This window comes from Macaca nemestrina, chromosome 7 (genome assembly GCF_043159975.1).
Source record: "Macaca nemestrina isolate mMacNem1 chromosome 7, mMacNem.hap1, whole genome shotgun sequence".
In the NCBI taxonomy this organism is placed as follows: Eukaryota; Metazoa; Chordata; class Mammalia; order Primates; family Cercopithecidae; genus Macaca; species Macaca nemestrina.
Window position 1 is genome coordinate 89,397,818 of NC_092131.1, and position 27,407 is coordinate 89,425,224.

Below are 27,407 nucleotides of genomic sequence, written 5' to 3' on the forward strand. Positions count from 1 at the left end.
CAATATAATACAATGTCTTTTCCATTAATTTTTAAAATTTGTCCTATAATGACCTATAAATTTGCCCCACTGATAAAATGGAATCTGAAAATCGGGATACAGATACTGTGGGAAGAATGATAAATTGAACTTAATTACAGCAACAGTCTAGTCCCTGGACCAGGCCCAAGAAAACAAAATGGAACCATACTCAACTAAGATTAACAATTCAGTTAGCAAGTGGCAAGAAGGCCTATTGTAATTGAGCGGTTTTCAGTCTTTGGAGTACATGGAATCACCTAGAAGCTTTTCCACACCCATACTTTTCAGATGTTCTGATTTGTTAGGCCTGAGCCAAGGTGCAATTCTTATATTTCTGCCTGTTAAATTACTATAGGTAATTCTGATATATACAAAGACTAAAGACTAAGAACAATTCCTTGAGTACAGTGACAGCCTCCACCTGGAATAGTCCAAATCCTAATTACCCTGATTCCTCCACCAACAGCACCAACAGTTCCCAAACTGTTGTACTAGAAAGTCTTGTGAATGCTCTTTGAAAAAAAATAAAATAAAATCATGGCCATGTAAACTCATTGTTCTGAGAAATCCTGTTGAATTTACCAAGCATTTCAAAAATTGATTTATTAATCAATAATCCCAAAGTGCTGGGATTACAGGCATGAGCCACCATGCCCAGTCTTCCATAAGACATTTAAAGGCACTTCCAAAGGTAGAATCAACAAACTTGCCAAAAGTCAGTGGCAAGATCTCTAGACTCAGACCCACCTTCAAGTTCCAACCCCCGCAATTTAAAGCCAATCAATTGTCCTCCCAGAATAATATCAGATAGCAATTAACACGTGGTCCTCGACTTCTCCAGATTAGCTACAAAAAGATATATACTGTTAACACGGGAAATAGTGTGAACTGAAGTCTTTAACAGATAACATTAATCAAAAACATTCCTATGGATAAATGATTATATATAAAAAAAAGTTTCTCACCAACAAAAGCCTCTATAAATTTCAGATTGATCTGATGACAATTTAACTTATTTTTTAAATGCGTAATTATGTCAAATAAATTTCACTACAAAGGCCTGAATACAGTCTCTGAGTCTAAGGTCCTCCCCATCTTCTCCTCAATTTCACATTTGATTATACGTATATTTGAGAGAACATCACTCATTATGTATTTTGGAAGCATCATTGGACATTATCTGATATTTCGAAGATTATTTAAACTAACTGATTGGAAGTCAATGGTACTGTTTGTCCTAAAAGGGTAGGATCCTCATCAGTAGACAGAGACATGTAAGAATAGTCATACTACATCTCCGAAATGTCAGTATCAGGCGGTGGCTTCAAAGCCAAAGTGGTGGTTGGATATAAAGTGGAATTTTAATTGGTGAAAGAGGCAGATAGTGAGAAATGTTGATTCAGTAATAACATGAAGTCCATGAAAGCCTGTGGTTGTGAAGAATGTTGAGCCATAGAGCCCATCAGAGATAGGAAAGGGGGCCTTGAAATATTCAGAGGCTTGTAAAAGGCTAAAGTAAATACCTACGGTAATTGTAATGAATAGTGCTTGAAGTATTTGCTTTTGACTACCTTCTACCAGGCTGTCTACAACCTTGGAAGTTTCTTGAGAGCAAGAATCAAGTCTTTCACAGCTTCTAGCATGCCTCTGTGTACCCAACAGGTCCTCAATAAATAATTTGTTACCCTGCTTTGTCATAAAATATAGGACATACTTAGTCGTACAGCACGATGTGATTTGATCACACCCAGCCTATGAGTGGAGAATAACAGTGTTGAATCTGTTTAAAAACAACACTCCCTATTCCCTTTTCACCTTCATAGTATGTTTGTTTGGTTTCTAGTAATGTTGGTTCTATCCATATGTTTTTAGGTAACAGTACAATCTGTGTTGTACGTAAGTAAAATTATATCAAGAATTTTATGGGGGAAAATCTAACACGCTGCTCTTAGTTTTGATTAAGATTTTAGATGTTTGAAAATGTAAATTCAGATATTGGACAGTGAGGGTTTTATTTTGGAGGTTGGAATAGATTGAGTAGTAGTTGGAATAGTAGTTTTGGGGTAAGACTGCTAGGCTCCTTTGGCTACTTGTGTATGGGGGTGGGGAGAATATACAAGTTTACCAAATCTTTTAAATTCTCACAGTGCTTAGTTTTGTGACTGTACAGAAACTGGCATTGTTTTTCCTAGGTCTCAGGGAAGAAATGTAAGCTATGAGTTTAACATCGTGTTTACTGTGTTTTGGCCAGGATTTTGCAAGTTTTTGTGGAGAAAATTATATTTTTTTGTCCTATTTGTAACATATATGTATATCAATATGCTTCCTTGTGTTTTACTATGGTAAAATTGTATCTTGCATATAGATAAATAAGTCTATTAGAGTGAATTTTTAATATAAAATCTTTACTCTGAGGTGGCAGCCTTGTCTAATGGACCGTATGTTTAACTCTTGTTAATACGTCACACTAGAGCCCAGCTTGGTGGCACGCTTTCAGCCACTTGGGAGGCTGAGGCAGGAGGATTGCTTGAATCTAGGAGTTTCAGACCAGCCTGGGCTACATAATGAGATCCCATCTCAGTCAATCAACTAATCAATGAGTTACAAAAAAAGATGAAGATCTTTCTTGCTCTTTTAGAATGTCTTTCTGAGACATTCTAACAAATGTCTGGGTGTCTAAAACAAAAGGGTTTATGACAGAGTTACAGCAGTCATCAGAGAAAAATCCTGGACAGATTGCAAATGTATACCAGTTGTGAATTCCTATGACTGCAGTTGAAATCCAACGTTATTTTTGTACAGTCTTTTTGGGTGTATCTGTGTTTAATAACTTGTTTTCAAATTTAGAGGACTGTAGTTATGACTTCTTCTTAGAGACCTTGACCTTGAGGGACTCATAGTTTAATGGAAGAGAGAACTAGAAACCAAGAATTTAATGCAGAGGGTGAGGTTCTGTGGTACAGGGTGTATACAGGGTGCAGAGAAGTGCTGTGGCACCATGTTCTGGCCTCATCTTCTACTGCTCTAGACTTCCTGAAATGCCATTTCCTGACCCTACCTGTTCTTTTCCACCATTTGGACCTCTCTCTGTAGGCACCATTCTCTCTCCTTGCAAGCCTTTTCCACACCTTAAGCGCCTGGCAAAGTTCTCTTTCTTCTGAAGCTTCTTGAAGCCTGCCTCTAGCTCATCTAAATAATTGTTTTGTCTACATCTCTGTTATTTCTTTATAAATAATTACAGTCAATTCTTATTAGTTGCAGTAGTAATATTCTATAAAGTTGCCTGGAACACTGAATTAATCAAACACTAAACCCTTGTTTCCAGGGTAAATATGTGCATACATACGTATCTCACATAGGTTATAATCTTAATTCCTAAAAACAACTCATCCTGGTAGATTGCGTTTTCTTTATTTCCGAAAGAATAAAGGAAGTACAGAAGTGTTAAGTGATTTGCCTGAGGCCACTCCACTAACAGGTGCCAGAGTTATGATTCAGACCCTGCCCAGTTGGCCCCAAAGCCACAGCTTCTTCCACTACCTTGCACTGTCCTCTAGTGTCTCTGTCCTCAGGTCATGTTTGCATGAGAGCTGAAACAAGAAGACCAAGGGTCACATTATTTGACCTTAGCTTGGGACATGTGCAAGGAGTGACAGAGTTTTCACTAATGTGTGTCTATCCAGGAGCCACCTTGAAAGCTCCACAAGTGTTAATTTGGGGATTACAAAGACATTTTAGCAAGTAAGCAAATTTGCGAATATGGGATTCACAAATAATGAGGGTCGACTGTATTTGTAAGTGACTGCTAGGGTCTGTTTTCATGGTAATCCCTTCCCCCAAGAGTGTGGAATGTTTCTTTAGCTTCTTTGATAGTTTATTTATTCATTCATGTATTTATTAAGTACTTACTATAAACCAGGCTCTGCTTTAATCTGTGATGAACAAGCTAGAGATTAAGGTCCTGCCCTGTGAATTTTATATTAGAGTAAGAAAGACAGTTAAGTCTGGAACTCGGCGGGTGAGGCCCAGGTTGGAATTACAGATTAACTTGACCAAGGTGAAACCTGGTGTGCCCCCTCCTACTTCACATCCCCAGACATACCTCCAGAACATTTCTGTTCTATTCTTGTGTATAAACTGTTCCTTTTGAGCCTCTCTCCATTGATGCATGTCAACCTCCACTTGTCTTTTGTTGATTTTGAGACCACTTGCCCATGTTACTAGCAGGATATTGAAGAAGAATCATACTGACCTGGTTCTGCTACCTACCAGCTGAGTTACTTTGGTCAAGCTCTTGGACTTCTGAGCCTGTTTCCTGATTTCCGAAGTGGTGATATGATGTGTTAGACCCTGGTGGTTTGCAAGGAAGAGGCACACACATATCACCTTTGATGATGAGGGCTGAATGTTAACTTGTATGGAAAGTCATCCAAGCAGCCATGTTGTCTTTGGCCCTGGTACTTTCAAAACCTCACAGAACATTAGTTTAGCAGTGTTTAGGATAGGATTTGAGCTCTGAAGACCTATAGTGTGGTTATTTGTTCATATGTCTGTTTTCCATACTAGACCACGAGCTCCATGAGGGCAGGGTCTACAGTTTCATCTTTCTATCCTAGGCATTCAGTTCAGTGCCTGATACATAGTAATAGAGGCACAAATGTTTCAAAAGTTGAGGAATTTTCAACTCTTCCTGAAAGAATAGGAAGATACAAAGTCTTCTCAGAGAAGGTATTATTTAAGATTTTTTGTTGTTTGTTTTTTGAGATGAAGTCTCATTCTGACACCCAAGATGGAGTGCAATGGCACGATCTCAGCTCACTGCAACCTTTGCCTCCCAGGTTCAACCACTTCTCCTGCCTCAGCCTCCTGAGTAGCTGAGATTACAGGCATCTGCCACCACACCTAGCTATTTTTTTGTATTTTTAGTAGAGATGGGGTTTCACCATGTTGGGCAGGCTAGTCTTGAACTACTGACCTCAGGTGATCCACCCACCTTGGCCTCCCAAAGTGCTGGGATTACAGGCATGAGCCACCATGCCCGGCCTATTTAAGCTGATTCTTTAAGGGTGAGTACAAGTTTTTTCCAGGTGAATAAAACCTTGAAACGTTACTCCAAGCAGAGGCCAGCAGGTGCAAAGACGCAGGGATATAGAGATGTTGAAGTTTACTAAACACTACTAGATTAAAAAAACAAAAAGGCAACAATCAAAATCAAAAATTGAAAATAAAAATCACCTGAAAAAAAAAACAACTATAAATGGGCTTAGCAAGAGGTCACGTTGCAATTAACTATGACCACAGACTCTCAGTAATGGATGGAAATTTTAGGAAAAAAACATAACATTCTCCGGTTGTTGGCAGAGTGTCTAAAACAATTTAGAAATACAGGTATTGAATTCTGGGAATAATTACACTGTAGTGAAATCATTTCCTTCTCTGTGTATGAAGCATGTGTGAAGCATGAACAGCACACTGTTCAAGGTGCTGAAAATCAGACTCTTCTCAAGGAGCTCATGAGCAATCAAGGGAGATGGATGGGTAAGCAACTGATTATCATGTGACAAGTGAGGTAATAGAGATATGACTAAAATGATATCTAAAGAAGAGCAAAGGAATTATTCATAATATAAGGAGTGCTGGGGAAAGATTTCTAAAATGAAGCCAGCCGGGCATGATGGCTCACACTTGTAATACCAGCACTTGGGGAGGTGGAAATGGGAGGATCCAGGAGGATCTAGGAGTTCAAGACCAGGCTGGTCAACAGAGCAAGACCCTGCCATCTCTATATTTGAAAAATAAATAAATAATTTTTTTTTAATGAAGTGATATTTGAGCACTCTGGAGCACCATGCAAATATAGGACAGACTGAAGGAATTTATGCAGCTTAATTTAACGTTTTTTGAAAATTTATATTGCAGAAGTAGTACATATTTACTGTTGTGAAATTAGAAAGAATTGATAGGCAAGGAGCGTAGTCTACAAAGCACTCCATAGATCCACCATACTGAGACAATGCTTAATGCTTTGATAGATTTATTTATTTTATACTTTCTATACATATGCATGTATTGCATACATACATGCACATGGTTAAATAGAAATGGTTCTCCTTGGTATTCTGTTTATTCATTTATTGTTATGAAGTAAATCCCCAAAGAGTACATTTGCTTTGCCCGAGGGAGTCTTTTGCTACATGCTGCTGTACATAATGAAAACTAAAAAAAGGGCTAACTTTTCAGCCTTGTGACCTTGTGGTGATTCAAACAGAGGCTTCATGAAAGGCAGATTCAGAAATGAACTTGGTGTGTGTGGGTGGTTATGCTTGGCATTATTGTTTGTAATAGTATGATAGGGACGATTTCAGAGTCCGCCAACTGGGAACTGGTTAAGTAAAGGGTGGTACATCCAAACGATGCATACTCTGCAGCTGAAAAGAAGAATGAGAAAGACCTCTGTAGTCATGCAGAAGAACTTGAACCTATAGTGTGTGTTTTTTAAAAGGGAGAAGGAATGGTATCGTATGTATGGTATGCTACTTTTTGTGTTGAGAGAGAAGAGTAGAATAAGAATATACATGTGTATTTGCAAAGATAAATTCTGAAAAGATATGTAAGAAACCAATTAAAAGTGTTTGGCTGTGGAAGGAGAATAAGACTGTGAATGGAATTTTGCCACATACTTTTATAGTTAGATTTACAAATTTTCTGAACTTTGTATTTGTACACATGACCCATTTAAAAATAAGTGAATGAAGGAATGAAGTAGGATTATGAGAAAGAGATAAGAAAAAAGGATCTAAGGGGCTGCCCATCTTTTTAGTACCCAGTGAATATTAATACATAACAATAGCAGCAAATATTGGAAGAGTACCCCTAGAAGGGTAGGGAGTCAGCCTTTCCTTTGTCTTTTCCTCAGTTTCATATATTTAAAAATATATATTCTGAGAACAATAAAACAATTTGAAATAAAAATGTCTCCAGATCTCTTAAAATGAAAGGAAGATGGAGCAGCTTTACGTAGTGCACTTCCCAAAAATGGACTGATTTCCCTCAAGAGACAGGGATTCTAGCCTACATGGGATACATATGGGAGAAAAAATAAGAAAAAGAAAAGAGATTTAAATATAAATAAATGAAAATAACACTTCTCCCTGATTATAAAGGAAATCACATTCTTTTTATAATAATTTGGATGACAAATATTATGAAAAATCTTTAATTTGTCACTCAAAACATTCTGGTTTGTTGCTTTGTATACTTTTTTATGCATGTAAACATTTTAAAAAGTGGAATCATAATAGATAGTCTTTTGTCACTTACTATATTTTGGGCATATTTCTGTGGCAGTAAATATATCCTGGCATCATCATTTTTAATAGCTGGATGTATATTAAGTTAATCATTGTCACCCCAGAGGTGAATTTTCTTATATATATATTTTAATGGACTCGAGCAAGCATTTTTGGACTGAATTCACAGAAGTAGAATTTCTGGAGGGTAATAATTTTTAGAGTCTTTAATAGAAATTTTCAAATTATCCTCCAGGAAAAGTGGCTCAGTTTATATTCCCACCAAGAGGGACAGAGCTCCAGGTTCCCCCTTCCATTTTTCACCTTTGCTTTGTATGAGATCAGGCTGGATGAGAACTAATACTTGTAAATATACTTTTTAGACTAAACTTCTGATTGCCACTTGTTTTCTTATTGAACTCATAAAAATAAAACACATTGGATGGAGGATGTGAGTAGGAAGGAGAGTTATGTGTTTTAATTGCATGTCATTGTTTCATATCGAGATAGAACATATAGTAGCCTTGGCTTTGGACCTACAGAAGGAAACACATTTTTCTACCTGCTGTATGGCAGAGGTTCTTAAATACCTGGAGGGATGACTGCAGCACAGATTGCTGAGCCCTACTCCAGAGTTTCTGATTCACCAGGTCCAGGGTAGGGCCTGAGAATTTGCACTAAAAAGTTCTCAGGTGCTTCTGGTGCTGCTAGTCCAGAGACTACATTACTGAGAACCACTCTTGTCTACTAACTGTAAATTGTAGAACTCTAGACAAAAGCTTAGTTTGGTCTGGGATAAGAAGCACACAGGTTATGGAGCAAATCATGAGAGATTCAACCCTTGATCCCAGCTTTGTGAGAAATTCAAGTAACAAGCAGTACACAGTGACATAACACAATTCTTAGTTTTCATGATTGCAAGTCATAGCCAAGTATCAAGTGAGAAATTTAGTTTCATTTGCAAGGCTTAGAGAGGACAGGTGATGCTAGAGAAACGGGCCTTGTATTTGTTTTAAACCGGTAAAGAGCTTTGAGTGCTTATTAAATTGAAAGCTTTTAAAATTTATTTTGTATTTTATTTTATTTATTTTGAGATGGAGTCTCACGCTGTCTCCCAGACTGGAGTGCAGTGGCATGACCTTGGCTCACTGCAACCTCCATGTCCCAGGTTCAAGTGATTCTCCTGCCTCAGCTTCCTGAATAGCTGGGATTACAGACACCCACCACCATGCCTGGGTAGTTTTGTATTTTTAGTAGAGACAGGATTTCACCATGTTGGCCAGGCTGGTCTCAAACTCCTGACCTCAGGTGATCCACCTGCCTTAGGCTTGCAAAATGCTGGGATTACAGGCATGAGTCACCACATCTGGCCCAAAAGCTTTGTGTTTTTACAGATATTAGACATATTTCTTGTTTAAGAAAAAAAATCTTAACAATAACCTAGGAGAATAAGAGAAACATTTTTCTAAAAAAGAGAAATCATTGTGATTACTTTGTCTTATTAGAATGTTAGATAATATAGTCTACTTCATTAATCATCAAGCATGCTATGGATTTTCCATTTTTATAGGATCTGTATCTCAGTTAAGGTAATACTGGTAATTTTTGTGCTGTATTTGAAGATGAAAAATATAGGCCAAAATCATAGACCTTGCATAGAAGCTGGGTAATGAAGACAGTTCTGGAGGCACACATAGATACACACACAGAGACACACATATATAGAGAGAAAGTATACATACATAAATTTTTTTAAGTTTTAAAGGTTTTAAAGCAAAAGCTGGCCCTTCCCCTCTCCCAGAGTGGGCGGGGACAGCGGTTGCATGGGTAGCTTTCCTTGTGAGCCACAGGTCCCTCTGGACACACTGTTGCCTGGCCACGCCCCCTTTCCTTTCATCTTTCTCATTGATCAATGGGCTTGGAGCATTAAGGCCACGCCCCTATTCTGCATTCTACTGGGGCCCTGGTTACGCCTCCCCTGGCTCAGTCCCACAGCTGCCTGTTAGGCGACTGGAGGTGTTGATCAGTGCTCACTGGGATTTCACTGACGTGGCCCCAACCCTGCCTCCCTCTCCACCCAGCGGTGGCAGAAGAAACTCGAAAGAGCAGATTGGCTGCAGCAAAGGAAAAGGTAAAAATGCACCAGGTCATGGCCCCCCAACCCAGCCACAGATCCCCTCTGACGACCAGACTGCCAGGATCCATACCACTCCTGAGGCACACCGGACTGAGCCCCCCAACCCGGGCGCCTCTGGGATCCCCCCACCAAAGTCTTGTCAGTCAGCTCCACCCTTCAGCAAGCAGCCCAGTCCCTGAGCTCGCGAATCACTCTATGGTGACTTTGGGTGGGTGACTCCTGGGGCTTCCTGCTCCATTACTGGGCCCTCACCTCCTGCTGCCCCAAACTCGACCTCCCTGGGCTCTTTGGGCTCACGTCTCCAAGGACCTGGGTCCCGCAGCCCCAGGCCCCACTCTGGCCAGTTGTCCCTGGGAGACTTTGGGCTGGTGACTCCTGGGGCTCCCTGCTGCAGACTCTGCCTTCCACTCCTGCTGCCTCAAGGTCGACCTCCCTGGGCTCTTTGCACTGGCATCTCCAAGGACCTGGGTCCCAACCTGGTGTTTCCCTCCCCCATAGTAGAGTGGCAATGCGGACATCGTGCTGATGTGGTCCCTACCCCCGACCAGGAGGAGTGGAATGTAATGAGGTCACAATCTGCCTAGGAACTGTCATTACTGCAAGACCAGCCTTTGATCTTACAATCCAGTCCCCTAAGCGTTGTCACCCCATTTCTGGTTCCTCTGGTCACAGCACAAATTTCCAGCTGGAAGGGGAATGGAGACTATGGGACCCAGGAGCAAGAGGTTTCAGGCTGCCTTACTCCCTTCACATAGACACTGACAATGGGGAAAGCCTACACTTCCCCCGTGAGTGCAAAACATTAACAGTGTCTCTGGGTGGCAATGGGGGATGGGTTTGGTTTGGTTTTTCTCCCAGGCTTTTACTTTCCAGGCTTCTACTTCTATTTTTTTCTGAGTTCTCCACCTCATATTCTAATTCTCCATGGTCTGGGACCAGACTGCCCTTCATTCAGTGGTCTCTGAAGTGAGATTTGCTCATCTTCTGTGGAATAGATCTTGGGAAACTGAACTTGACAGCTTGAATCTTCCTCATATTATCTGAACCTGGGGTACTCTGAGTGCCACAGGATAAATGTGGGACATCTTTCTGAAGCATCAGTTTCCCTTGATTCTCTTGAGATCAAGAGAAAAAACATTAAGGTATTTAGGGATGACCGTCACATAGGTTTCTAAGAGTATACCAGACTTCTCTCTGAAATGAGGTTTGGGTTGTCTTCTTTCTGATAAATTCCCAGATTTAACAGAAAGGCTTCCTTCTGCCATGAGGACACATTGATATAAAAGTTTGAGAGGTACTGTCACAATTCTCCACACTAACAGACATGTGAGGATGTATGGCTCTAAACCACATGACATACAATTCATGCCACTTAATGTTTACTTTTCTGCCTCTGCCTCTGGTTTTGGTCCCTGGCAGCTGCTGATTCTTGGCAAAACCCCAGAGCTTAGAGTCAGAAGACTTGAGTTTCAAAGTTTCACTATCGCCTTTTTCTTTTTTGTTTTTTTCTAGCCATGATACCAATCCCTCTCGGTCACTAAATGATTGTGACAACACCTTGTACAGTTGTTGGTATCATTAAATCAGGTGGTATATAAGAGTATTTTGTAAAAACTGTAAAGGAAGATGTGGCCGTAGGGGCTGATAGTTCTCAAGAGTATTACTGCTCTTCTTTCCCACAGTTAAAAGAATATTGGCAGAGAAACAACCCTGGTGTTCCAGCAGGAGCAGAGAGGAACAGGAAACAAATGGCAGTAGCCCTGAGACAGCCACTTCTGGTGGTTGCCACTCACCTGGGAATGGAGTCTTGGCTGGCCAGACTTCTGGGGACAGGGGGCCCAAGGGGCAGTACAGGGTAATTGTTAAGATTGTGGATGGACTGTTGGGTACTGGTTAAGAATTCTGGGTTTGGCTGGGCACGATCGGCCACACCTGTAATCCCACGACTTTGGGAGACTGAGGCAGGAGGATCATGAGGTCAGGAGATAGAGACCATCCTGGCTAACAAGGTGAAACCCCTTCTCTACTAAAAAATACAAAAAAAAGTTAGCTGGGCGTGGTGGTGGGCACCTGTAGTCCCAGCTACTCAGGAGGCTGAGGCAGGAGAATGACGTGAACCCAGGAGGTGGAGCTTGCAGTGAGCCGAGATTGCGCCACCACACTCCAGCCTGGGAGAAAAAGCAAGACTCTATCTTAAAAAAAAAAAAAAAAAAGGAATTCTGGGTTTGATTCCTGCCTCTCCGACTGCTAGGGATATGATTTAGGGAAAGTTGCTTGAACTCTTTGGGTCTCTCTTTTTACATCTGTATAATAGAGGTGGTATTTTTTTACTTCCATTTGTGAAGCTTAAATGAGATTTGTTATTGTTGTTTTTATGTTAATCCCTAGTACATGGCCTGCTGTAAACACCCAGGACACCCAGGATATGGTCATTGCTCTTTGATTTTCCCCATGCCCAGTCTCAAGGGGAAGCCAGGACAATGAGAACAGCCACTTGCCATCAGGACTCACTGAAAGGGTCCCAGGGTGGGATGGTGGGAGATAAGAACCATGAGAGAAGTTTGCACAAAAGAGTTATGGGACAAAGGGCCCAAGATAGGCAGAAAAGAAAATGTTGCCAGTTGATGGGGAAGAAAGGAAGTCAGAGGGCTTAGACATTGAGGGGGACAGAACATCTCCATGTGCACTCTCATCTCTTGCAGTCAGCAAGAGGTATCCACGGGGAGGGCCCTACATCATCTGCTACCCTGAAGGATCTGGAGGTAAGTGGCTCTGGGTGGAGGTGCAGTGACCCTGCAGGCCAGCCCTCCAGCCTCCTCCCACAGCGGGGACTGGGTGTCCCTCTGCCAGCTGAGACAGCCCACACACACCCCAGCCCTAATGATTGTTCTCTCTATCTCTACCCCCACTCCTCCTCCACCTTCTCCTCGCTGCATGTGCCTCAGAGCCTGTGCCAAGAACTAGCAGTAGTCCTGGGCTCGAGGTCCATAAAAATCAGTTAACTGAATAACACCATCAAATCTTTGGTAAGAATACAGTGGGGTCCCCTGATTCCACACTGCCAATCCTGGGCTTGTTTCCCCTTGGGGTCCCAAAGAAAGGGGTTGGGGGACCCTGGTTCCAAGTACAAAATGGGAACTGGGGCACCCAGGCCTCACCTGGAGGGACCCCAGAGCATGCAGCACGGCTCTCTTTTACTGTCCTCTTTGCCGACTCTTTCCTCTCCAGATACCCCTGCTCCAGTCCTTGCTACACACACCCTGGGGTTTTTGCCTCTCGGGGAAGTGCTGGCCTGACTGGTTGTCAGGGGCCCCATATTTCTGCTGTGACTTGGTCCCTAATTTGCTGTTTGATTCTGGACAAGCCACCTCTCCTTTTTGGGTTCGTGTTTCCAGAGGAGGTAGTGAGTATCAAAGGTCTCTGTTAACTCTCAGAGCCTGAGATTTAAAGACCCCCTTCAATGGAAATCTCAGCACCAAGGGCTCCTGTCTGTCCTTTTCCATCCTATATGTGCTGTGAAGAACCGTACCTGGTCCGTACATGCTCAGTAAATGTTTATTAATGAACGCACTTTTCTAAATCACAAGCTGGCAGAAGGGGCGGCCTTTCTCAAACTCCATCTCTAGAGGCTTATGTTACTCTCCTCTCAAGAGATTCCAGATTCAGACTGAGTTCTGTGGCTGTGGGCAAAAACCAACAAAGACCCAAATCCTCTGTCCTTGGGAGTTTCAGGAGAGTTTACTAGTTCGTGTTCCCATTATGTCTGAGAACTTTGCCTTTAAAATACATTGCTGGCCCCTGCCTACTCTTCCTGGTCTGGGGAATAGAGCTGAGGGTGCCACCATCCGTCACCTTAATTTGACTCTCCCCAAAGAAACAACAGAAGAAACAAGTGGGACATCAGCTGGAAGTAGTAACGTGATTTCTTTGTTTCCTCGTGACATGACGGCTGGGTTTGGGGGGCACTCAGATGTAGAGGCCCCAGTCTTGTATCACCCACTCCCAGCCTGGGGAAGAAGGCTCAGATTCCACCCCATCCCCACAGGGTCCCTGATAACCTGGTTCCATGGGTGGGCCTGTCCTGGGGCATTGGTGGCATTCTGGGGGCCTGTCTCTTGCTGTGCCATCTCTGCCTCCCCCTGGTAAGAGCTCTGTCTTCCTCTTCCTATAGGAAAAGAAATCAAACAATGAGAAACAAAGCCAAAAGGGAGCTAGAGGTGAGTGGAGGCTGTGCAGTTCCCTCCTGTCCTCCGGAGAATGTTTCTTTCCTTCTTTTTCAGCACTTGCTTGGCTTTTCTCCCAAAGGTTCAAATCCAGAGATTGAACACACAGAAAGGGAAACTAAATACAGACCTATATCACATGAAACGTTCTCTCAGATACTATGAAGGTAGGAATCTGGGCACCCTGTCATCCTTCAACCTGGTACTTTGACATGTCTTTAGCGGGAGTCCTTTGGGCCCCATCTCAACTCTCTCATTACAGATGAGTCCAAGGATGTGGCCGGCTGCCTGCAACATTCATTGCAGCGTATAGCAGAGTTAGAGCAGGCTCTCTGCTGTCACCATCACACAGGAGAAGAAGGAGATCAGTGTGAGTTCAACCATTTGCCCTGTCCCCTGAGAGCCTGGCTTCACAGATGGAGGAGTGAGCCTAAAGCTCCCTTTTGCAGGATGGAGTGTCCTGCCCAGAATGCAGCATGGCCTTTTCCCACTGCTTTTGTGTGTGGTTGTTAGAGACAGCCTGGGGCTGATTCAGCTGCTATGGGTGAGTTGAGGGGCACTGTGGGGACTGAGCACTGGACGCAGAGCTTGGAGGCCAAGCTCTTACCTGGCTGTGGTCTTGGCCAAGTCCTAGATGGGGTATTGGGTACTTGTACTGCAAAAGTACAGAAGAATATCTTTAATATGTTACTATTTCTGTAGAGAGAGGAAACGTGTGTGTGTGTATGTGTGTGTGTGTACACACTATGATAATATACATAACACATGTCTGCAAGGGTTCATAAAAAATTCAGGAGAGAGCAACAGTGTGGCTGGGAGATACTTCCCTTCTGTACCTTCTGAGTTTTGGGCTATGCGAAGGTATCATCCTTTCAAAAAGTGGACAAAAGATTAATCTTCCCCTTCCTATCTGTGCCACCACCTCCAGCAAGAAAAACGGGCTTAGAGAATCAGATAGACCTGGGTGTTCAAATCCCAGCTCTGCCTAAGTGATCTTAGACAAGCACTTAACCTCAAATACTCCATGTTTTTTTCATCTACACAATAGAGGTAACCATAGTAACTGTCTCCTATGTTGGTTGCAAGGATTAAATGGGATTGCTAGCATGGTACCTGGTGAAGCACTCCATAAAGGTTCAAACAGTGGTAATAATAACAGTAATAACAATAGCAATATTATCTGATCTCTCTGGGCCTCCGTTAGCCAGCTGTAAATTCGATCTCTTTCCCTGTCCCTTCCAACTTGACTGAGTTCTTTTAAAAACCAGACCATGGGCTTGGAAATGTCTTGATCTTTACTGACCAAGTTGTATATTGAGCCTAGCCCTAGCCCTTTTTAGGGGGCAGTGTGTGGAATGGCCCAGGCTCCCCAGATCGAAACTTCTCACTCTTCACCATCCAGTTCTCGAGCCTCAGTAAAGCACTTATTGAGTGGCAGTTAGAGCAGTCCATACAGGAGAAGGCATGGTTGAAAGCACACCTGACATGGGTGAGGTTTTGCAGAGGGAGGGATGTGGAAGGAAGATAACCCCAGGTGGTGAGGAGCAGGTGAGGACCAGTGACAGCCCTTCTTAACTTCTCTGCCCATTCTTGCAGTTGAAGGAGTCGCTTAAACAAGTCCAGCTAGAGAGAGATGAATATGCTCAACATATAAAAGGAGAGCAGTGGCAGCAGAGGATGAGGAAAATGTCACAGGAGGTGAGATCTGACTCTTCAGCCCCCCACCCTCCACCTTAGATAGGTCACTGGATCTTTCTGGGCATCTGTAAAGTGGGAATAGTACAGCCGGAGGTGGTCATGGGTCTGGGTTTTGTGGAGGTGGGGGCAGAGAGGGAGATGGTAGCCTGTCCAGCCACCAGCCCCTCTCTCCAGGGCCATTTTCCACTGTGCTTTGGGCAGGTTTGCACATTGAAGAAGGAGAAGAAGCATGATACATGTCCGGTAGAGAAGCGGGAGAGGAGCTTGTCCAAACTCAAAAACCAGAGGGCTAAGATGGGGCTGGAATGACCTAGGAGCAGGCCTGTCATCAGAGGGCCCTGGGGGTGGCTTAGAGTGCCCCAGGGATGTGGGTGGATGGAAGGGCTTTGAGGCAGAGGGAAAGAGTTCTGTGCCAGGGGATGGCAAGTCTTGTCATCTCCATAAGCCTCAATGTCCCCATCAGCAAAGAGGGCCCAGTGTCAGCCACCCACAGTGCTCTCTATCTGAAAGTGGCTTGGAAGATTGGCTACCATCTGGGTGCAGGGAAACATTTGCAGTGAGTCCAAGTTTGGGGAGCCTGAGAGGAGCTATGCACCAAGAGGAGGGTTTTTTTTTTTTTTTTGGCAGGGGGGAGTCCAGAGTCCCTTATTGTCTGCTTCCTTTCTCAGCTGAACCCCTGCTCCCAGATCCCCCAGCAGTGCCCTCCGAGGTGGAGCTGCAGAACCTCAGGAAGCAACTGGAGAGAATGGCAGGAGAACTCCAAGCCCAGTTGGAAAACAATCAGCGCATGAGTGTCCTGAACTGGTGGCAAAAAGAGAGGTTTCAGGAGCAGGAGGAGAGGCTTCAGCAGCTGGCCGAGCCACGGAGTGGCTTCGAGGAGCTGGTGCGTTGCCCCACCTGGGGAGCTTGCCCTCCTCCCTATCCCTCCAGGCCTTTGTTTCCCCACCTGTAAAATGGGGCAGTGTAGCCCTCATGTGAAATGTTACTTCTAAAGGCACCTGTGAGCCAGAGCTCTGCTCTGGTGGTTGTGGGAGAGAGGAAATGATTTTTCTCACCTGCCTCCACTCTTCCCGGTGCCATGGGAGGCAGACACCAAGTTCTTGGTTCTCCAGCTGCAGTGGGTGGCTGCTGATTGCTTCTCTCTGTCCAGAACAATGAGAACAAGAGCGCACTGCAGTTGGAGCAGCAGGTAAAGGAGCTGCAGGAGAAGCTGGGTGAGGTGAAGGAAACGGTAACCTCTGCCCCATCCAAGAAGGGCTGGGAAGCAAGCACCAGCCTCTGGGGAGGGGAGGTGCCAGGCCAGAGGCAGCTCCAGCCTGGGGGCAGGTGACGCCAGCACCCTTGAGGGCAGTCCTATGACTGTTTCTTGCTTCCTGCCTTCTGACTTTTAGAGGTGGGTAGCCCTGGGCTCCTCCCAGGTCTGGACATCATCATCCCAGCTAGAGGCATGGAGGCCCCAGTCATAGGGGAAGAGACAGTGGTATAAGAGGCTCCTTATGCCAGACACGGTTGCTCGTGCCTATAATCCCAGCACTTTGGGAGGCTGAGGCAGAAGAATCACTTGAGGTCGGGAGTTTGAGATCAGCCAGGCCAACCTGGTAAAACCTCATCTCTACTAAAATTACAAAGAAAAAATAGCCGGTGGTAGTGGTGCATGCCTGTAATCCCACCTACTCAGGAGGCTGAGGCAAGAGAATCACCTGAGCCCAGGAGGTGGAGGTTGCAGTGAGCTGAGATTGCACCACTGCACTCCAGCCTGGGCCACAGAGTGACACTCTGTCTCCAAACAAAACAGAAAGACTCCTTAGATTAAAACTGGATTCCAGCCTTGGTTCCACTGGTCACCATTCAAGTACTTTGCATCTCTAAGTCTCTGTTTCTTTAACTTCAAAAGGAAGTTAGCATTCTCCTTACAGAGGAGTTGAGAATTAAATGACATAATACATGGCAAACACTAGGGATGTAGCACACTTAGCAGATGGTGGTTGGCTCCCACTGCTTTTCCACCAGTCTGTGGCCTACAGTTTAAATGGTGAGAAGAGGGTATGAGATTCGAGGCTGGGGAAGGAGGCATGGGGTTCTAGGAAAGGGAGGCCGTCACTTAGGCCTGGAGCAAGGGGCCAGGGGCCTGGGCAGGCGATAGAGCCCCAGGGTCCTCGCTACCCTATTAATGGGCCCAGAATCTGGAAGCCAGCCACCACATGCCCTCATGCCCAGGGTCTTCCTGCAGGTGGAGCTGAAGAGCCAAGAGGCTCAGAGTCTGCAGCAGCAGCAGCCAGACCATTACCTGGGTCACCTGCAGCAGTACGTGGCCACCTAACAGCAGCAGGTGGCCGCCTATCAGCAACTGACCACTGAAAAGGAGGCACTGCACAAGCAGTTACTGCAGCAGACCCAGCTAATGAACTACCTGCAGCAGCAGGAAGCTTGGGGCAAAGTGGTGGCTGAGACGGCCTGCCAAAAGTTGCAGGACACCCGGGGCAGGGAGCTGCTGAGGACGGGCAGTGAGGGGGATGACCTGGCAAACTCCGTGCCTTCTCACTCTTTCCTGGGCCCTTAGGAGCATCTGGAAGCTGCTAGGCTGCAGAACCAGCAGCTAAAGGCCCAGTTGAGCCTCATGAGGGCTCTCCCTGGGGGAAGGCATAGGAGATTGCTCAGAGGAAGAGAAGAGAGCCCAGGAGGAAGGGGGGACTGTTAGCAACATAGGATTGAGGAGTTGGAAAAGACCTTTAGAACAGCTGGTCATTATGCTGACCCGGTGCCTGCACTAAGTTCGGCATCAATATGGTGACCACCTGGGAGTGGGGTCCACCAAGTTTCCTAAGGATGGCTGAACTGGCCCAGGTCAGAAAGGGAGCAGGTCAGAACTCCCACACCAACCAGTAGTGGGACTGTTCCTGGGCAGTATAGCAAGATCTTGGTTCTTTGAAGTAAAAGTAAAGAAGAGCAGCTTATTCCTCTCTGGGTAGGGACTGGCTCAGGGTTATACAGTGATGGTGGAGGTAGAGGTGGGCCCACAGTACCTCCCTTGTTAGGTTGTCTAAGGACCCTTTTGGCCACCCCCCACAGGAGATGGAGGAGGACATCTGGACAGTGAGGAGGAGGAGGCACCTCAGCCCATGCCGACCGTCCCGGAGGACCTGGAGAGCTGGGAGGCCATGGTGAGCCTGACTCCCCCTGCACCCATTTTGCCATCTTCTTCTGTGGTCCCTCCAAGACCCCTTTATGCTCTTGGTTTCCCTGCCTTCTGATTTCTCTGGACCCTCACCCCTTCTGGGTGCCAGTGGTCAGACACCATTTCACCTGTGACCAACAGGTGCACTTTCTGAGGCCCCAAGGAAAGGGGCTGCACTCCACCTCTCTGCCCGTTTGTTCTGTGTATGCCCCTACAAGAATGCTCACCTCTTGCCCTCAGGTGGCATTTTTCAAGTCCACTGGAGCCAGTGCCCAGGAGGAGCAGGCACAGTTCCGAGAGCAGGTGAAAGAGCACAGAGTGTGCTGCCAGTGCCTGGCTCACCTGGTGGCCTCTGCCCAACAGGAGCCAGATGCAGTGATCCCAGCCCCAGTGACTGGAGGCGAGTCTGTGAGTGAGGAGACCCACCAGGCCCTGCAGGAGGTCATGGAGAAGCTGGAGGTGAGTGAGTCCTGGCATGGTCCAAGAAAGGCAGGGGTGGGGCAGGTCGCTGCCAAGATGTGACACCATTATTTTGGCTCCAGAGCGGCTTTATGGACCTCCTGGAGGAGAAGACGGACCTGAGTGAGCTGGGGGAGAAACAAGAACTTCGATTCATCCAGTACTGGAAAGACAGACGCCATCAGTGAGCAGGAGGCCAGGGCATGGCAGGGGGAGCTGCAGGGCCATCAGAGGGGTCTCAGCGTCTGAGCCCTGTCCTCCCACAGGAAAGTTCATCACCTTATAATAGAGCCAGGGGGTAGTGCCAAAGATGCGGCACGGGGAGGAGGACTTCATCAGGCTGGCCCAGGACAGCAAGGAGATGAAGGTAGGGTGTGCAACATCTCTGCGGGGTTGGGGGTTGAGGGTGGGCGTGAGGGTGGGCACCGGCAGCAGCATGACAGCTGAGGACCCCTCCCTCCAGGTGAAGCTGCTGGAGCTGCAGGAGATGATGCTGTGGCTTGTGGTGACTACAACAAGGAGCACAGCAAATTCCTGGCCAGTGCCCAGAACCCTGCTGATGAGCCCAGTCCAGGAGCCCCAGCCCCCCAGGAGCTTGGGGCTGCCAACAAGCATGGTGGTGAGTAGAGTCCTCAGGCAGGATGGGCAGGCAGGGGCAGGGGAGGCTCGCACTGTGCTCAGATCCCCGCCTCCCTCTCCCCAAAGATCTTTGTGAGGGGAGCCTCACCGACAGCGTGGAGCCTGCGCAAGGAGAGGCCAGGGACGGTTCTCCCCATGGCAACCGTACTTCACAGCCAATCGTGCAGGACCACCAGGAGCACCCAGGCTTGGGCTTTTGCTGGACTTGGCTGCTGAGAAGGAGATAAACATCACCATCATCAGAGCTGGTCAAGAAATTTTACAAAAGGAAACAAAGTTATGGGGTTAATTCCCTATACCATTCATTTACTTCATTTGAATGTTAGAGACACTCATGATTATTTGTGTTTCTAATTTATAGTTTAAGTTTATTTGTAAAAAGTTAAAGGAGAGTGGGTCTCAGTGGCTTTCACTGATGTTCACTCTGGCATCCTTTAGCATTTTTCTTTTTTAATTTCATAATTTTAGGTCATTAGCATGCGTATCGAGTTTGCCCTTACATGGTGGGAGGTCAAACACACAAAGACCCACTGTTTGCACAAAACTATTGTTGCTGGTTTGGAATAGCCTGCCATGCTTTTTTAATGTTATTGCAGCACGTATATTCATTACAGAATTTAATTTGCTTATGTTCTGCTATTGTTTGACCTAATCTTAGTCACAGTGAGCCCTTCATTAGCTCAATATGTGGTTTTCCCTCAAGTGTGCACTGTTTATTACTTTGTAATATGCCACTGTGAGTACTGACATTTAGAGTTGTTTAAAGGCCGAGTACTGGAAACAGCCTTTCCCCCATTTTCTGTGTATTGATGATGGGAGTAATAACATTTTGGGGGAGCTTTTTAAATCTCACAGAAGAGGAAAGTGGCCTGCTCTGGCAGGTGTGTGCGGGATAGAGTGCGTTTCATTTGTTCCGGTGCCAAGAATGAGCGCTGTACTGTGGTAGTTCCCTCAGGATTTGTGTGTGCTCTGGGCTCATGAAGATGTTGCACCATGAGCTGCAGCAGTTGTGCTCTTTCTCGATTACCTAAAAAGGGATTATTTCTGAGGAATGAAAGGCTCCCATCATTGACTGTGGATGTGGAAAACCTTTCCTAGCTTAGAGCATTTGTATCTATAATACATTTAAAAGAGTTCATGTTACCTGTTTTAATCACATGACTACATGTCCCAGTACACAAAAGGGCATTGGTTGGCATTCTTCTTAATGTATTTAGTAAAGATCATAAGAAATCCTCTGAGAGTTTAAATGTCCCTGGAACAGGTATACAGACTCTAGTCAAGGATGAATTAGAGTGAAGGAAAGCTGTGTGACACCTGGCATTCCTCTCTGTTCACGGAGCGTCTTTGAGGCTTGAAGATTGATTTTACCATCTAGATCTCTCTGGCTAATACTTATTCTTCAACCACCTTGGTTACTCTGACATAGGAATTTACTTCTTTTCCTTTAGTGGAAAACATTTTAAAAAATAATAACAAACATTATTATAAACTAATATGTGTGAGAGTACTTAGTTAAAACAAAAAGAAGTTTTAATAGACAGTATTATACTATCTTTGAAAGTCAAGGAGAAGTTTATGCAACTTAAAATGTTTACAAACTGCAGTGCAATCTACTGTTTGTGAATGTCAATGTATTATCAGGAAACATGTCTATACAATCACAGAGTTATATTTCCTCACAAACTTCTTTACGAAGGGTGAACTATGTCCTGTTCTTGACTTTTATTTTCTGAACTTGCCACTTTTGCCTTCTTTGAGTTCAGTTTAAAGACAGTTACTTTAAGTCCATTTTAAACCCTCAGACTGGAATTGTATCACTGTTAATTAGCCACATTATTTGGTCTAATGTTTTTTCTTTATCATTCTGAAACTGGCTTTATCCAATACATTGATAAATTATTTCAAAGGTACTTTTATCATTGAAATCACTTCACTTTTACCCTGTTAAATATCAATGACTAGGAATGACCTTCAGATAGCATTTAGCATCTGTAACCAATCTGACAATAATGTGTTCATCAGCTGCCTATGGATTAAATCACATACTGGCATATTTAAGCTGAATGTCAGTCTGGAAAATAAATTTACCATATTAACTGAAATATCACTCTTTGTGTAGGCATTTGTCGTATATTTAAGAGAAAGCTAAAAGCAATGGAAATTGTATGACAATAACTTAAGTCTTTCTTCAAAGTGCATGCAGTCTTTTGTGATACCTCATTCAGCCAAGTATTTGTGCTCTACCTCATTCAGTATAAGGTCACTTTTGATTTGCTTAGAAGGCAACATTGGAAGGTTAGAGTTTATCAGAAACATAGAATTTTTAAATGTGAGTTCAACAGAATAAATTTGAATTTCTGTAGGAAGAATCAAAACACCTATTTGAAAATTGCAATATATAATAATTATTTTTAAAGTATTTGATTAAACCTGCGAGGTTTTCCAGAAATGGAAAAAAAATAGTTCTAAAAGCAAAGATGATTTTTAGAAAATTTGAAAATGTAAATCAGCCCTATCCATAATATAGTTTCTCTAAAACTTTATCTTAGTCATTTAAAAATATATAACTATTTAAAAAGTAACTGCTATCTTAACGTTCTGAAATAAGTTGAAACATTTTAAAATATGAATGCTGTAATTTAAAAGAAATGGTGGGAAGGAAAAGTAGAGAAAGAAGTGCCAATTCCAGTCCAAAGCTTTAGTTGCCAAGTTTTCTTAGAATAAATTTTACCAATTTATGAATTATTGTAAACAGAATGTATAATGGAAATACTGAAAAACTTTTGCCTAAAGTGGCATTATTGACTGCTGGTGTGATGCTACTGTAATGTAATAAGCTATTAAATTGTTGAAAAGTGCTGTTTTTGCCTAAAAATTTTATTTTGTGTGTCTTGAAAACTATAGTATTAAACGTATTGATATTGAGCAAACACTGGCCATGTTTGGCATGAGATACCCTTTCATTTTTGCAAAACTGTAATATAACTATGCAAGTGTTTATTAAAAGAACACAAAAAAGTTATGGGATTAAAAAAGTTATGGGGTAAAAAAGTTATGGGATTAAAAAGTGTTAAAAAGTTGTGGCAAAAAAAGTAGAAAATGTTTTATGAAAAGTTACAAAAAAAGTTATGAAAAAGAAGTCACGGGATTTTTGAAAAAGTCATGGGATAAAAATAAAAATTAAAAGCAGGCCCCTGTCAGCAAAGCCTGGAGAAGTGGGGCTGGAGTCTCCACCGCCACCATGTCCCTACCACCCCTTCCCAGTCACCCCGTTACAATTAGGGTAGCAACACACGACCTCTGTCTAATGGGGAAAGACAAACAGACCCTTTGCCACCTTGACCAGGGTTGAGTCCTTAAATTTCTGAATGATGATGATTGTTATTTAAGAGCCAGAGGCTGGTGGAGTTGGTTTGTTCGGAGGAAGCCTGATGGCCTCCTTACTCTCACCATAGCAAGTTTTCCCTCAGGGGGTCTCTCATCTTCCTATTCAGAGAGGTAGCTGAGGCAGAACAGTGGGGCAAACTGTGGACCAAGTGAGGGCACAGGCTGCTGGGGTGGCCCCCTTCCCCGATGTACATATTGTGTCTGCGTAATGTTTTGTATATTCCAGAGGGTAGAGCCACCCCTGTATCGTACCTAGCAGAGGTTGGAGCTGGCACATGGGGAGGAGGGTCTAATAATTATTTGTGGCTAGAAAACTCATTTATTGCTGGCATAGGACAGAGGAAGGAGGCGGGAAGGGGGTTGTGGCTCCCTGGTGATTCGACTCCTGTTTACTTTGCTTTTTATTTGGAATAAATGGATTTAGTCATACCGCTCAGCCTGGTGTGTTCCCATTTCCCTCACTGGGTCCTGGAGTTTGTGCCACTGAAGGAGGAGTCCCAGTGTCTGAACATGTCCAGCTGGGCTGTTGTGGACCTTTCAGGCGTGTTACCTGTATGCTGCCTGGTGTCACCTAGGGGATTTCACCAGGACTACCATGGCACCTAGGGGGCACAGTCCGGCCCTGACAGACAACAGGCTCAGAAGCCTGATCTAGCCATGGCCGGGAAGACAGGTACCAGCACCTAAGGGCACTGACCTCCACCCACCCCAGGCATCTTCCGTTCCATCCCCTCGCCTCCCTCGCCTGTCTGCACCTGGTGGCCTGTTCCATCTGTCCCTCCAGAGTGTCCGCTGGCTGCCTCACAGGCTCCCTCCAGGCTGAGTTCATGGCCCTGCCCCCTGTTGGCCAGAGCCGGCTTCACAGGATAAGAGCCAGCTAAGCTCCAGGGGCTTTCCAGGAAGTGTCCCTTAAGGGTATGGCCTTTTCACCGCTCCCAAAAGCACCCTAGAAATGGCTTGGCCTTTCCCTTCCTCTGAGCTCCACAGAGAACGCAGTCAGCAGAGAACACATTTCCCCGTCGTCCAGAAATGGGTTTGATTCTCAGCCGAGGGACAGCAGGACTGGTAGAGACTGTCAAGCCACACAGCTGCCTGCACAGGGAGGGATGGCAGGGGCTGGCTGTCCATAGGTCGGGCAGGACAGGGAGGTTCTCTGGAGGTGGTGCACTTTGGAGGGGCAATGTCAGGGGACAGCTTTCTCTTGTTGGGCCACAAGAGTCCAAAAGGACAGCACGGTGACTGATTCCCAGCACTAGAGGCGAGATGGTCAGTCACATGTAGGTGTACGTGTGTGTGTGTGTGTATATATATATTTATATTATAGGTATTTATACATATTTATATAGATGTGTGTGTGTGTGTGTGTATATATATATATATATATATATATATATATATATATATATAGGTATTTATAGATATTTATAGACCAGGGCAGGGGCGTACCACAGAGGGGGGCACAAGTTTTCGGCAATGGTCACACCTGGATGTGTCTGCTCACCACTACAACAGACTAAGTCACAGATGTAGGGGGCTGGCTTTGGGGCTGGGGGAGCCACTGTCGAGTCACAGAACAGCCACCCAGGCAAGCTTGGAAAGGGAGGCTTCTGAGAAGAGGAGGGATCTGTTTAGAGGTCAAAGAGGTGCCTGGGCTCTGAGGATGGGATGGACTTGCCGGACCCGATCGGCTGGCAGTTGGAGAGAAAGCAGAGAGAAAACAGGAGAGAGAAAAGTGAGCAGAGAGCTGGTGAGGTAAGTGCAGAGCACAGGTGTGCCACAGCAGCTGTGGGAGGGTTGGGGAGGGGAGGGCGCAGGTGCGGGTGTGGCAAGCTTCCTGGAAAAGAGGGGCTGAAGGGGAGAGGGGAGGAAGATGGAGGGAGGAGCCGGAGCTTCACAGGTAGTGCCTGGGAGCTGCAGCGGCCCTCCCCACCCCACGCACGCTGGCCTCTTCCACAGCACCCAGGCAGTGCACCCACCGTTCAGACCAGTGCTCAGCCCATCGGGCTTCCCTCTTCTCTGGTCACCCTGTCTTCCAACCCACTGGCCCTGGGCCACCTCTCGCATTTGGGAGCCCAACGCAGCAGCCACAAGGCCTGATAGAGAAGGAACACTGCTTGCACCAGGACTATGAAGCTAAAAGGGATGGATGGCTGGGGTGATCGCTGGAGCCCCCTCTGGGCAGTCAGAAAGCCCAGGACCCTCTGAAAGGACCCTGGGGACGGCAGGGAGGGCAGGCAGCCGGATGCCACTGGCTATAGACTTATAAGTCTAAGAGGGGAGCCTCAGCTTGTTGGGGGTTGCAGGTTGCATAAGTGAGGCTGGGCCCTTCCTGCTGGGAAAAGCAGAAGAGGGAGATTCCATGGCAAGGGAGGTGGGCGGGCTTGCTGGGCGGAGCTCAGCCGGGCCAGCAGGCACTGTGGTCCCCTTGGCTGAATAGCAGAGGCGACCTCTAGGAGCAACAGGCCAAGGTGCGTGACTCTGCTGGCTGGCGGTAGTGCATCAGAGGGGGCCAGAGACCCTGCCTTCAGTCACAAGCTAGCAGCTATGATGGTACCTGGGAGGGAGAGAAGAGGGCTGTGTGTCCCTGCCTGGCCTGTGAGGTGTGTTGTGGGTTGATCATGTGTATGGGACTCTCGAGGTTTTATCCTCAATCACCACTGAATTGCCGACAGATAGAAGAGGTGAGACCCTGACTATCACCCCTACTCTGCAGTGGATTTGGCTCTCAGCACTCCCAGGCTGGGAGCTGGATGGCCTCCCCTGGCAGCATGACTCAGACTGCACAACAAGTACGGTGTGCCCAGGATGACATTCCTAGGCCTCTGGCCACCTCAGAGTACAACCCCACACACAAGCCTCTCCAAGCTCTCAGCCCTTACACCATAAACCACGAGCTCTCTGATGACTCCAGAGAACACCCATGTCTTCCAGCTTGGGCACAGAGCCTGTTCCCAGAGCCCGCAGGCTCAGCCATGGAGGTTGGGGAGTTTTGGGGCCGTGGGAGCCAGCCCTGGTACCTGCATCTGGCAAGGATGCTCTGCACCTGCAGCCAGGAGTCGTCCACAGGCCCCCGTGGGTGTGCTGATGGTGGTCGCATTGACGTAGTTGATGATGCTGACCTCCTCTTTCAGCACATGGTGCATGTGCAGCATCTCATCGCGCCGCTGTGCCTGCTCTGCTGACTCCTCCATCAGCATGTTCTGGTCCCCACGCGAGTACAGGTGGGACAGCAGCTCCGAGAAGATGAACTCCTCCATCTGAGAGTGGGCAAAGAGGGAAGGAGTTTGGGACCTGATGCCTGTGCTGCCCTGGCCTCCTGCTGGTCCCTGCTGGGACTGTGCCCTGAGTATGCCTCTTCAGATGCGGCTTTTACACCACTTGGACTGAAAGATCTGCCTCCCCACTGCCCTTTTCTCACTCAGATAGGGACACTGAGGTCCAGAGGAAAAGTCACTTGTCCAAGGTCACAGATCTGGGAGGGGACCCTGGACCTAACATGCCACCATGACACCTGTCTACTTAGTTTTGTTTTTGTTGTTGTTGTTGTTGATTTTTTTTGGAAATAGGATCTCGCTCTGTTGCTAGGCTGGAGTACAGTGGGCGAAATCACCGCTCACTGCAGCCTCAATCTCTTGGGCTCAAAGTGATCCTCCAATGTCAGCCTGTCGAGTAGCTAGGACTATAGGCACGTGCCACCACCAAGCCCAGCTATTTTTAAAATTTTTGTGTAGAGACCAGGTCTCACTATGTTGCCCAGGCTGGTCTTGAACTCCAGGGCTCAAGCTATCCTCCCGCCATGGCCTCCCAAAGTGCTGGGATTACAGGCATGGGCCACTGACCTCAGTCCCATGTTATATTTCTATAAGACAGCTCTGGTCTGGACCATGCCTCCCTCCCTGAACCTGGTCCCATAGGGCTGGTTGGCATCTTCCCCAGGCCAACATGGCCACCAGCATCTCCAGTGCCACAGGAGGCCCCAGGGGGCAGTGCATGCACATTGTTAATTATGACGTGCATGATGGTCTTGGGCATGACATCAACCATGAGGTCCCATACAGTCTTGTTGACAATGGCCATGTAGGAGTCCACCAGGTTCTGGGTGTTTTCCATTTGCTGCTCCAGTTGTGGGTCCATGGAGTGCATGAAGCTGTTGGAGCCATTCTTCTTGGCCTTGCTGTCCTGTCATGGAGAACACAAGGGCATCAGGGTGGCCAGGCCATGCAGCCAGGCTCCAGGAATCCCTAGGATCTCAGCCCCTCCAGGGTACCTGGAACATTGAGGCACAGAGAGAAGCAACTGGCCTGAACACACACCCAGCTCCCCACATGCTGTAGACAGTTTCAGGACTCTACTTCTCAGGACCCCAGACTCCCCCT

The 27,407-nt window shown here is 45.9% G+C and overlaps 1 protein-coding gene and 1 long non-coding RNA gene across 3 annotated transcripts; one reads left to right on the forward strand and one right to left on the reverse strand.

The window, feature by feature from the left end:
- The first annotated feature begins 10,093 nt into the window (after positions 1 to 10,093).
- On the forward strand, positions 10,094 to 22,503 carry LOC105499236 (golgin subfamily A member 8C-like). The gene is given in 17 exon segments (XM_071100547.1): positions 10,094 to 10,235; positions 12,150 to 12,209; positions 13,619 to 13,641; positions 13,643 to 13,664; positions 13,753 to 13,837; positions 13,933 to 14,005; positions 14,007 to 14,040; positions 15,073 to 15,159; positions 15,267 to 15,368; positions 15,570 to 15,653; positions 16,033 to 16,251; positions 16,519 to 16,603; positions 18,893 to 18,951; positions 19,086 to 19,186; positions 19,269 to 19,369; positions 19,466 to 19,621; positions 19,708 to 22,503. Coding segments are annotated over 17 exon segments (1,476 nt in total). The 5' UTR covers positions 10,094 to 10,211; the 3' UTR covers positions 19,869 to 22,503.
- LOC112423164 (uncharacterized) lies at positions 12,388 to 26,062 on the reverse strand. Of its 2 annotated transcripts, XR_011626051.1 has the most exons (5): positions 26,049 to 26,062; positions 19,730 to 19,853; positions 18,886 to 19,130; positions 16,424 to 16,510; positions 15,691 to 16,169 (listed from the first exon to the last, which is right to left on the reverse strand). It is a non-coding gene; the product is annotated as an uncharacterized lncRNA (long non-coding RNA). The 2 variants fall into 2 exon arrangements; XR_011626050.1 differs by lacking the exons at positions 15,691 to 16,169; positions 16,424 to 16,510 and adding an exon at positions 12,388 to 13,612 and having other exon boundaries at positions 18,771 to 19,130.
- Between the last annotated feature and the right edge of the window lie 1,345 nt (positions 26,063 to 27,407).